The sequence below is a fragment of the Chlorocebus sabaeus genome, chromosome 20 (assembly GCF_047675955.1).
Source record: "Chlorocebus sabaeus isolate Y175 chromosome 20, mChlSab1.0.hap1, whole genome shotgun sequence".
Lineage (NCBI taxonomy): Eukaryota > Metazoa > Chordata > Mammalia > Primates > Cercopithecidae > Chlorocebus > Chlorocebus sabaeus.
Genome location: NC_132923.1, coordinates 19,210,604 through 19,223,413, shown reverse-complemented (window position 1 = coordinate 19,223,413; position 12,810 = coordinate 19,210,604). Strand labels below are relative to the sequence as shown.

The 12,810-nt window shown below is 32.6% G+C and overlaps 1 protein-coding gene across 1 annotated transcript in view; it reads left to right on the top strand.

The window, feature by feature from the left end:
* MAN1A2 (mannosidase alpha class 1A member 2) overlaps positions 1 to 12,810 on the top strand; it is a 168,659-nt gene that overhangs the window by 35,374 nt on the left and 120,475 nt on the right. Inside the window, exons 3-4 of the mRNA XM_007977411.3 lie at positions 2,411 to 2,507; positions 11,807 to 11,925. Coding sequence (XP_007975602.1) covers positions 2,411 to 2,507; positions 11,807 to 11,925 — 216 coding nt within the window. The remainder of the gene's footprint in view (positions 1 to 2,410; positions 2,508 to 11,806; positions 11,926 to 12,810) is intronic.

Sequence of the window (12,810 nt, the reverse complement as noted above, 5' to 3'; positions counted from 1 at the left end):
AGGTTTAATTATTATAAAGTAAGATAAATTTAGTTAAAGTAATTAAATATCTATTTGGATATGTTCTAGTAATGGATATGGAAGGTACAGCAGATGTTTTAAGCTTAGCCTTATGAATTATTATAAAACCTTGACCTTGATGGAGTAGAAATAGAGCTGTGCTCTGATTTTACCTCATGTCTAGAGTCTGTTTTATATGTAGACTACTTAAGGCACTTCCTTCAGACAGTGCTGGGAGAGACAGTGATAGATTTTTTTTTTCAGATGCCTGACTTGCTTTTTTTCAGATGTCATTACAATGTACTGAAATACTTTTTTCAAATACGTAATAATTCAGGAGGATAACCACGTGTGTTCAGGGGACCCCCAGATGATCCTCAGGTTCAGTGATTCCCCAGAAGTACTCACAGAACTCAGCATATATAAATATGTTTTAGTTTGCTGAACTTTTATCCTGTTATTTTACTGAAATAAATTATTTATTTATTCTTACAGCTTTTTTGTAGATTGCTTGTGATTTTTCTTATACATAGTCATGTCTTCTTTGAAGAGGTACTTTTCCTTTTTCCTTCTTGATTTTTATACTTTTTTTTTTTTTCCTTGTCGTACTGCAGTGGCTAGGAGTTCTAATACATTGTTGAAAATAAGTGGTGAGAATGGGCATACTAGGTTTATTCCCAACTTTAGGGGTTAAGCATCTAGTCTTTTGCCATTAACTATGTTGTGTCAACTGTAGGTTTTTAAAAGATGCCGTTTATTAGGTTGAGGACGTCTCCTTGTAGTTCTAGTTTACTGAGAGTTTTATCATGAATGAGTGTTGAATTTTGTTAGATGCATTGTCTTCATTTGTCTCTAGATGACTGTATGTTTTTTTTCCTTTATTCTGTTAACATGGTAAATTACATTGGTTTTTGGATGTTAAATTAGTCTTATATTCCTGGGTTAAACTCCACTTTGTTATGGTATAGTATCCTTCTTAGATGTCGCTAATTTTTGTTAGGGAATTTTGCATCTGTGTTCTTGAGATACATTGGTCTTGAGTTTTCTTGTAATATCTTTGCTTGATTTTGGTGTCTGATTAATGCTGGCTGCATAAAGCAAGTTGGGAAATGTTTAATGAATAGTATGCTGTTAAATGAATAGATTTTTGGTACACCACAGTCTACTATTATATAATTCATCTGATATATAATTAAATACTCTGCTATTGTGTAGCTCAGAACTCCTTGGGTTGTAAAATACTCAGCTTAAACTAAGTGATACAAATAGTATTTATTGGTTTAATGGCTCTAAACAAGGGCTTCGAGTTTGGCTGAATCCAAGCCTGTAGATATTATTGTGAGTATTAAGCATCTGTCTCTCTTTCCTTTTGCTAGTTTCTCCATGTTGGCAGAGAGCCATTATCAGCTCTAGGTTTATATATTACGCAGATCATGATATTGCAGAATAAAAGTCCCTCTATCTCCTGGTGTCTATAACAGTGTGTAAAAAGAACTTGATTGTTCCTACTTGAATCACATGTATCCACTCACTTTGTCTAGGGCAGGGGTTGACAGCTACAACTTGTGGGCCAAATTCTGCTTGCTGTCTGTTTTAAAAATAAAATTTAGGCCGGGCGCGGTGGCTCACGCCTGTAATCCCAGCACTTTGGGAGGCCAAGGCGGGCAGGTCACGAGGTGAGGAGTTCGAGACCATTCTGGCTAACACGGTGAAACCCCGTCTCTACTAAAAATAACAAAAAAATTAGCTGGGCGTGGTGGCGGGCGCCTGTAGTCCCAGGAGGCTGAGGCAGGAGAATGGTGTGAACCCGGGACATGGAGCTTGCAGTGAGCTGAGCTTGCATCACTGCATTCCAGCCTGGGTGACAGAGCAAGACTCCATCTCAAACAAAACAAAAATAAATAAACATAAATTTTAATTTGAATACAACCGTGTCCATTTACTTACATATTAAGTAATATGTAATTATAATAATAATATGGGACTGCTTTTGTGCTGTAACAGCAGAGTTAGTTTGTTCATCTCTGGTCTAAGGATAAGGGGTTTTCTAGCTAGACTGAGTTAATTGATGGTAGAAGCAGAGCCTCTTGATTGACAGCTCTGTCATATGTGAGGAAAGGGAGCTGTTCCCGAAAAGACTAACATTTCTCAAAAGGAAAGAATGCCAAACAGATATGTACCTCATGAAGAAAGAGGACTTGTCTATTATACCCATTTTTTCCTGTCATATAGATGAGATTAAACATAGTTATGTATGTTTTCATACTGATACAAATGTTAATTGAATAATATACTAACGTGGATCTAGAAGAATGGGCAAGGATATAGTAATAGAACCCAAAATTATATGAAATAAAAAAACAGTTTGTGAAAAATTTAACTTAATGGATTATAATTTTTCTCTTTTCAGATGATGAAACATGCTTGGGATAACTATAGGACATATGGGTGGGGACATAATGAACTCAGACCTATTGCAAGGAAAGGACACTCCCCTAACATATTTGGTAAGTTTACTTTTTCTAATTACTATTTCCATTTTCTACTTCCATCTTTTAAAACAAGATGTAACTTTTCAAAGTACTTTCTAAAATCTGAGTATTTCTGTGGAACTATAATTTGAAGAAACATGTATGATTTTTGCAAGTGTCAGTCATGATTAAGTTCCAGTTGCTTTCGAGTACACGTATATGTGGTAGATTTTCCATTTACATATGGATGCTTTAGTCATTTATGTGAGTATTTAAAAGCTTTTTTTTGGCATTTTTTTCTTTAGTGTCAGGAAAGGTAGGCACCTACTTGTCATTTTTTTCTTCAACACAATACCTATTCTGATATTCATGTTACAGAGGAAGAGGGGAAGGATAGGAAATTCTTGTAGTTCTGTGTACATTTTTTAAAAAAGTGACCTACCTAGGGTGATTGGGTTACTGAATTCAGTGGGTTATGTTGTACATTCACAGTTCCTAAGGAAAAGTTAACAATGTATTCTGTGAATGGAGGTTTGGGGAAGCGCTGTGTTCATCTTGAGTTTGTTCATCCTATTTTCCTTGAGCTCAGTTCACTTATAAAACTTCCCAGTTTAACTTACTCAACTAATTTAACAACTTTTACTAAACCCTAAGGTAAGTCTTGAGAATTGTTAAGCTACTCTTTGTAGTCTTCACTCCTTTCCCTCATTTTAAATGCTTCTTGATGTGACTTGATGATTGTCTTTTAAGTAGTGATAGATGGAGGCAAGAAAGTTTTAATGGGCTAAAAAGACACAAACTAGTTATATGCAGTCTGATTCTCTTTATTACCTGTAATAAACCATCACAGTAATTCAAATAACAGCAATTTTCTTTTTGACACTAGGGAAGGATTTTTCTAACGCTGTGACTTTTCTTATAATTTGTTCATTGTTGCTTGTTTTTGGTCAAAAAAGAAAATGTCTTAAAAAATAATTTCTGTTGGGTTTGGAAGATGCTGTGGTAAAGGAGTAAAGGAAAAAAGTTTCTTCTAGGTAATCAGTGACTACCAGAGACTTCATAATATGATATTTAATTTATCAGCCATCATGTAATGAAATAAAGTGTATTTTCTTAGCAAAGTTTTGGACTGGAAAGTTCTTACTGCTTTGTGGATCTCACAGTATGAGGCGTTAGTGCAATAAAGACATTAAATTTAATAGTCAGTTAAAATTAGAACCTCCCTTCGAGTAACTATTCTTTTATGTTAAACTCAATGGTAAATTGTGAGCCTTTTAAAAAGATTGAAGTATAAAAATGTATTGAAAATAAAAATTGTATGTTAATTTTTTACTTTTTTCAAATGATATTTCTCAGAACATCTAATGTATTAATATTTATCAAATAGATACTGGTCCTATCTGTTTACCAAATAAATACTGCTGCTTTAGTAAACTTTAGAGATAGAAGAAAATTAATTTGACACTTGGGAAACATCTATTGTGAGAAGAAAATTATAGTGAAATGGTAGAAAAAGAAAATCTGCAGAATTTTCAGTAGTCAAAATTAGGTGCTGCTTAGTTTTTATTAAATTTTTGAGTGGTTACAGTTACTGTTCCAGCCAGATAAGCTACATAGGAATAGATCATTATTATGTTTTGTCTTGTGTTTGTAGCTATGCAGGTAGTTTGTTAAAGGATTATTTTTTATAGTTTAATACTTTGTTTCCTACTTACTGTGTTTCTGTTGTGTATCTCAAATTCTTGCCAGTAAGTATAATTTGAGGTTTTTTTTAAAAAATATATTTTTTGATTTTTTTCTATTTTTAAAAAACAGTAAAAGTCTAAGAGAAGGGTGGTTAAGTAGTTCTCAGTGTCTCATTTGACATCCCAAATTTAGTACGCCTTTACAGAATAGGAATATATAGGTGGATACGGAACCTTTGCTTGCAGTATTCTAGATTTTAGGGAAAACATTAACTTAAAACACGCCCCTTTTTGTTACCCTTGATTGTTAAACAATTCTTTTATATAGTAACTGAGATAGGGGCTCCTCTGATTTCTGTCTAGTTAGTTCTTGGCATCAGAGTCCTCTTTACGTGCAGATAACAAAAAATCCATTGCAAAATGGCTTAAACTAAAAAGGAAACTTGCTGAATGAATTCCTGGTGTATATCTGATTCTATCTGAGGTTTTTTACTTTATCTTTTCTGTTTTCCTGTTTGTTAATATAATCAAGCTGGTTTCTTAGCAGGATGGCTGCAGCAGTTTGAAGCTTCATGTCTTCATACTACCACATCTGTAGGAAAGAGAACACTGTAGAGAAGAGAACACTTGGATGTCTTAGAAATATAATTGAAATACTCACTGTTTCTTATTGTTTCTGATTAGGTCTTGTGCCTACTGTTGAACCAAATGCTGTACTTAGGAGGATGGGACATGTTGTTTTTGTTTTGCTTAGTTAGGGCCTGGCTCTGGAGCCAGGAGAGGGGAGAGGGAAGTGTTGCTGGATGTAAGCACTGATACTAATTATTCTAACAGTGATTAATAGAATGGCTAGGTGCAGTGGCACGTAGTCCCAGCTCCACAGGAGGTTGAGATAGGAGGATCGCCTGGGGCCAGGAGACCGAGGCTACAGGGCGCCATGACCATGATGCCTGTGAATAGCCACTGTGCCCTAACCTTGGCAACATAGCAAAACCCTTTCTCTTAAAAAAGAAAAATGCAGAATGAATTCTATTTAGATGTTCTGGAAAATAGAAAGTCTTATTAAGGATAGGTCTTTTTACATGAAGAAGAAATTATTTTAATTTGGAAAAAGAGTATTCTTTGATTTTGCAATGCTTTTTGAAGGGTACATTTTATTTTCCGTGTGTGTGTGTGTGTGTGTGTGTATTTATATGTAAATAAGTTCCTTTTGTTATTTCTGACTTAAGGTGTTTTGATTTGTACATATTTTGTTGAAGATTGTTGCTTTTATATTAATAAGAGATATTGTTCTGTACTTATATCTTTGTCTTGTTTTGGTATCAGAGTAATGCTGGACTCAGAAAATGATTTGGGAAGTGTTTTCTGCTTTTCAGTTTTCTGGATGAGATTGTTTAGCATTGGTTTTATTTTTTTCTTAAATGTTTGGTATATGTGGCTGAAGAAACCACTTGCATCTGGAACTTTTTTTTTTCTTGAAGGTTTTTAAACTACAAACTTAATGTCTCTAATAGTAAGGATCATTCAGTTTATCTGTTTCATTTTGGGTGTATTTTGGTAATTTGTCGTTTTTGAGTAATTGGTCTGGTTTTATCTAAGTTATTTTTTATGCATAGAATTGTTTGGAGTATAGCCTTGTCATTTGAATGTCTGTGGCAGCTGTAGTAATAATAATCCCCTTTCATTTCTAATATTAGTGATTTATGTTTTATCTCCTCTCTTGTCCTGCTAGAAGTTTATTAATTTTATCGATCTTTTCAAGGAAACAACTTTTGGGTTCATTGATCTTTGTAATATTTTGTTTGTGTTTTCATTTCTTTGATTTCTACTCTTTATTGTTTTCTTCTTTTGCATGATTTGGGTTCATTTTGCTCTTGTTTTTCTAGTGTCGTGAAGTAGAAGCCTAGATTATTGGCCAGAGATCCTCTTCTCTAATGTATTTATTACTGTAAACTTTCTAACTGCTGCTTTTGCTGCATTCCTGAGGTTTTGATATATTTTCATTTTCATTCAATTCAGTGTTTTAAAATTTTCCTTGTGTAAGTTGAAGTATTTAGAGTTTTAAAAAATCCTTCTGTTACAGATTTCTCGTTTTAATTCTGTTAGGATCAGAGAATGTACTTCACATAAGTTTAATTCTTTTAAATTATTTTTGGTTTGCTTTCTGACAGGGGTTTGTCTTGGTGAATTTTTCATTTGTGCTTGGAAAGAATGGTATGTGTATATTCTGCTGTTCTTGTGTGGAACGGTCTGTTGATGTCAGTTAGATCCCATTGGTTAATGGGGTTGTTCAGGCTGTCTCTATCTTAGTTGGTTTTTTGCCTCGTTCTGTCAGTTACTGAGAGAGGGATGTTGAAGTCTTCAACTCTTATTTTGGACTTCTTTCAGTTCTGCCAACTTTTGCTTCATGTAATTTGAGGTACTCTTGTCAGGTGTTTGTCCATTAAGGATGACACATTCTTAGGAGCACCACTAAAGCCCTAGTATCAAAACTAGACAAAGATATTTATAAGAAAAGGAAACCATAGAGCAGTATCCCTTATGAACATAAACGTAAGAATATTTAACTAAATTTTAGTAAATCTTATTGAGTAATAGAGTTGTCCTTTGGTATCCATGGAGGATTGGTTTCAGGACCCCAGAGAATACCAAAATCCACAGATGCCCAAGTCCCTTGTATAAAATAGTATATAATATTTGCATTTAACCTAAGCATATTCTCTCATATATTTAAAATTATCTCTAGATTACTTAGAATACCTAATACAATAGAAATAGTTGTTATACTGTATCTTAAAATTTTTGGTTTTAAAAAATTGCTGTATTGTTATTTTAAAAATTATTTTCCCCAAATATTTTCCATCTACTGTTGATTGAATCTGTGGATATGGAACTGGTGAATAGTGAAGGCTGAGTGTATATTATGTTATGACTAAGTGGAGTTTATCATAGAGATACATGGTAGGTTTTACATTTGGAAATTAGTTAGTGTAGTTTAAGATATCAGTATAATAAAAGAGAAAAATCATAGGATTATCCCAGGAGTCAGAGAAAAACCATTTAATAACATTTAACAACCATCCATGATAAAAACTGTCAGCACACTAAATTAGAAAGGGGATTTCTTTAACTTGATAAAGAAAATTTCAAAACAACAATAAGCAAAAAATGCAAAATACACCCCACATACTTAATATTGAAAGACTATATGCTTTCCCCTAAGATTGCAAGCTAGGCAAAGGTGTCTACTCTCTCACTTTTATGTAACATTGTACTGGAGATCCTAGCCAGTGCACTAAGGCAGAAAAAAGAGAAAGAAAAGAAAAGGAATAAATATTGGAAATGAAGAACTAAAACTAAGTTTACATTTTTAGTCAACATAATTGCCTATAGAGAGAATCCTAGGGAATGTACCAAAAAAAAATGGTACTAGAATAAACAAATTTAGTAATGTTATAGAATACAAGTTTAATATGCAAAACCAATTATATGTATTGGTATACTTGCAACAAACAGTTATAAATGCAGTTTAAAAAATAAAGTTATTTGCAGTAGTATCAAAAAATATGAACTATATGTGTATAAGTTTGATGAACTATGTACAGAATCTGTATACTGAAAACTTTATGTTGTTTTTGAGAGAAATTTAAAAGGACTTAATGGAGAGAAATGCCATGTTCGTGAATTTGAATACTCAATATTGTTGGGATGTTAATTCTTTCTAAATTTATGTTTAAATTTAGAGCAGTCCAATCAAAATGACACTAGACTTTTCTGTAGAAATTGGCAAGTTGATTCTAAAATCTGTGAAAATACAAAGCACTTAGAATAGTCAAGTAATTTTTTTTTTTTAAAAAAACAAGGTTGAAGGATTTACACTACCTGATTTTATAATTTACAGTAAAGCTACAATTGAGGACAGCATGGTTTTAGCATAAGGATGGGCATAGAGATCTGTGGAAAAGAATAGAAATAGAAGTGCACATACATGGTTAATTGATTTTCAACAAAGATGCTGAGGTAATTCAGTGATTAAAAGGATAGCCTTTCCAACACATGATGCTGGGTCAACTGTATATTTGTATGGGGAAATAATGAACTTTGCCTCTTCTTTCAACATTGTGTACAAAAATGGATCACAGAGCTAAATATAAAAGCTAAAAGTAAAAAACTTTCAGTAGAAAACACTTGAGAACATCTTTGTGACTTTGAGGTTAGCAAGGATTTTTTTAGAATACAAAAAGTATCAAGTATAAAAGAAAAATGTGGGTAAATTGGACTTAATGAATACTGAAGATTTCTGCTCCCCAAAGACATCAGGAAATTGGAAAGACAAATCACAGACTTGGAGAGGATATTTGAAATACATACATAAGGATGTATCCAGAATATATAAATACTTCCCCACCCAGTGAGGTATATGAATAGCCAATAAGCACATCAATAAGCAGGGAAAGTAAAATTAACACCACAATGGAATATTTCTACACACCCATTAACATGTCTAAAATTTGAAGATCAGCAATACCAAATATTGACAAGGATGCTAGAGCAACTATAACTGTTATACATTGTATTGGGCATGTAAAATGGTACACTGTGGAAAGCAGTTTGTCAGTTTCTTATAAACTTAATGTATAGCCTAGCAGTTCCACTCCTAAATATTTCCTTGGTGTTCACAAATGAGATCAGGTGTAGTTGTATGTTTCTTAGTAAATTCGATTTTTTTTTCCATTGATATACAGAATTTACAAATTGAATTTTAAGATCTTTTTCCGTATGTTGTATAAAAGTTTGTATAGAATAAGAGTTATCCTTAAAATTAAAGTAGTATTCATTCTGTGAAACTTCGAAAGTATGGTATTTTGATAGCGGGTAGCTCTTTAAAAACTTATTTCATCTGTTTTTCAGTCTGTTTGTTTAGATTTTCTGTTTCTTCTTTCATAAGTCAAAAATAGTATTTCTTGAGAAAGATCAAATTTATTGTGAATATATGAATAAAACAGGCCTTTTATAATTTTAAAAAATTTTCTCTGTGCTTGTCTGTTGCTGCATTTTTATTTATTTCTTTGTGTTTTGTCTACCTTTTAAAAATGTGGTTAATGGTAGATTCGTTGTATGGTTCTTCATGGAACCATTTCTTGAATTTATTATTTCAATAATTTTCTTCGTTTCTAATTCATCCATTTCTGCCTTGAGTTTTTCTCATTCTTCTGTTATTTTGCTCAAATTTGTTTTTTCTTTCTTCTTTTTTTTTAAAAATATAAAAAGAACTTTATTTTTTTTATTTTTTATTTTTTTATTATACTTTAAGTTCTAGGGTACATGTGCATAACGTGCAGGTTTGTTACATATGTATACTTGTGCCATGTTGGTGTGCTGCACCCATCAACTCGTCAGCACCCATCAACTCGTCATTTACATCAGGTATAACTCCCAATGCTTGTTTCTTCTTTCTTAGAATATTAAATTCAGTTATTTTCATTTGTTCTTATTAACTAGTATAAATATTTTTAAGTTTTTTTGTGAAACTGCTTTAGTTGATTCCCATGCTCTCATACTAAATTTTTATGATGTTTTATATATTCTGCAGTGTCATGTTTTGCTGCTTCTTTGATCCAAGAATAGTGTTAGGCTTTTTCATTTTTTCCTGTTCAAATCTTGACTTGTCCAGGTAAACAATCATGATGATAGCCAGTAATTTCAATTTTATACTTTTCTTCCTTGAGCCCTTTAGCACATGGCACCTTGTGGAACTAACCAAGACTGGTACAGAATAGGTGGGTCAGGCCTTTTTCCACTCCAGAATAGTCAATACCTTAGAGAAATATGTACTTAGAGAACTAAATAAATAACTAGATAACTGAAGGAGCAGAACTATCTACAAAAATTAAAATAAGGACACAAACAGTAGTCTCAAGGATTTAAAATAAGTTTGGTAAATGTTTTGTATGAAATGCTAAAATTAAAAGAGATACATATTCAAGAAGTTATGCAAGAGATAGAGATATATGAGTGATTAAATGGCTTGATACCATTTTTATCACAATAAAAAGCCAAGGGACATAATAACACATAACTGACTTTCTAGATAATACCAACATGAAGGGAACTGAGCAGGGAGAAGACCAAGGAATTTATCAGAGTGTGTTGGAGTACTTGTCTTGTTAGCTAAGAGAAGATAGATGTATTGATAAGTTGAAGAAATTATTAGGAACACATGAACAAGAAAATGGCATGTAAATTAAGGACAACCATCATAAGAACAAATTTATGTAGCTTTAAATCGTTGGAAGAAAACATTTCTACCCAGTAGAAGGAGGAATGGAAAAAGAAAGAAAAGAAGAGAATAGTAAATGGAAAATGTGAACTAAGTAATGTTGAACACTGGCTCTGAAAATGTCACCAAGAAAACCTGTTGATAAGACAAAGCTGTTATTTATTACTTTGGTAAGGAGATCACTACCTCACTGGAGTTGTAGCCTTTCAAAGTTTGGGGGTATAAATCATCATTTGGTACTTTCTGTTGAAGAGTTGATGGGTCTTTCAGGAAGTTCTTGGAATGAACAATAAATTTTTTTTGGCAACTTTTAGCTTTCTGGGCAAGAGCTCCTGGAACAGTAAATTCACCTTGTTGAAGACAATCTAATAGTAAAGCCATGTTAATGCAGGCAGTAAGCTGTGTGGATTGTTTGAATTTTTATAGGACAGAAATAATAATTGCGTTTATGGGATTGGGGAGAACCCATCTCCTCCTTGATATTTATTTTTTTGCTCTACTACTAGATTTTTTACTCTACTAGTAGCAAAACATACCTAGCTTTGCTACTATTTTATTTAGGACTTGTACAGTTATATTCATTAGTAAGATTGGCCTGTTTTCTTCCCTTCCATTATGTTTTCATTATCAGGCTGGTTTTGAATTAATTCTTCCCTCTCTTCCTCCCTTTCTCTCTTGCTTTCTTCCCCTTGGAACTTTTTTTTTTTTTTTTTTTTTTTTAATGATAAGGATTATCTCTTTCTTAAAAGTGGATACATTGTATTATTTTGATTTTCTCTACTCATGTTGTTTGATGGTTTCCTTTTTTCAGTATGATCTATCTGCTTGTTGATTGTTAAGGATTGTTAAGTTTTTTTTTCCACTGTGGTTATCCAGCCCTGTTGTACATTTGTTATTATTTTAAAATATATTTTTTGTTCTTCCTATGAATTTGGACCAGAGCAGAAGGACACGGTTGTCTTATTACTTAGCTTTGTCATTGTGAACTACTCTCCCCTTTTCTTGAATTAATCCTTTTTTTTTTTTCCCTTCTCGGTTAAGTATACAGATATCTCATATTCTGACTAGGCAGAAAATTAAGGAAAAGTATGCTTTTAGTTTTCTTTTATCTTCCTATTTTTACTAAAGTACTTTTTTTAGTAAAATATATTAAACTATGCATATTTTCTAATACACATATAATTTCTAATGTAAAAGCGAACAATATTGGGTATTCTAAATTTTTAGTCCTTGTACTCTTACTTTACTTTACTTTTATGTATAAGAAATTAAAATACACTGAATGTGAAGGGAATCTTTTTTTTCCCCCCAAAGAGAACAGGAGCCTAAAGTGATCTTTTTAATGATAATTTTTTTCTTCCCAAATGTAGGAAGTTCACAAATGGGTGCTACCATAGTAGATGCTTTGGATACCCTTTATATCATGGGACTTCATGCTGAATTCCTAGATGGGCAAAGATGGATTGAAGACAACCTTGATTTCAGTGTGGTGAGTGTATGATTGATAACTAATCTCTTAGATTGACCATGAAAAGACAATGTCTAACTGCTATTGTCTGAACATTTGTGCCTTCTTATTCGTATGTTGAAACCTAATCACTAATGTGATGGTACTAGAAGATGGGGACTTTGGGAGGTGATTAGGTCATGAAGGTTGAGCTCTCATGAATGGAAAAATATATATATATATATATATATTTTAAAGTTTAGTGATTAGCACAGCTCCGATGAGTTTTCATAGTTAGGCCTACACCCATTCTTCTGGCACTTTAGCATGGTTAAGTGGTACTGCTTGGGTTTGGCATAGTTGTTAATCACACGCCCAGCACAGTTGCATTCTAGTCGTGCGACTTGAGAAAGTTCCTTATCTTTCTAAACCTGTTATAAAATTACTATTCCATTATAGTATTGTGAGGATTATTTGAGATAAGCTGGTACATATTAAGTGCTAGTAAATGGTGGCAATTATTTTCATTATCACCAGTCTTCACCTAAAAGATGTGTGGACTGTTTTTTTTTTTTGTCGTATTCACATCTTTTGTGATATTTGTGCTTCCTTTCCTTTTGACTACTTCTTTATGTACTTCTCTCTGACAGACTCTTCATTATTTAAATTGTGATATAAGTCCATAATTATTTCTTCTCTGATGCCTTTTTTGGTGCTAACTAGACAAAAATGGTTTACTTTCCTTTATATTACTGTGGCATTTGGACATGTCTCAATGAGAACAAATTTTATTATCAGTTAAGTTTAGGTTTGATGGTGAGTGGCAGAAAACCTAATATAAAATAGCTTAAACAAGATATATATATATATATATTTTTCATGTAAATCAAGTACAGAGATAAGCATTTCAGGGCTGGTTTGAGTGGC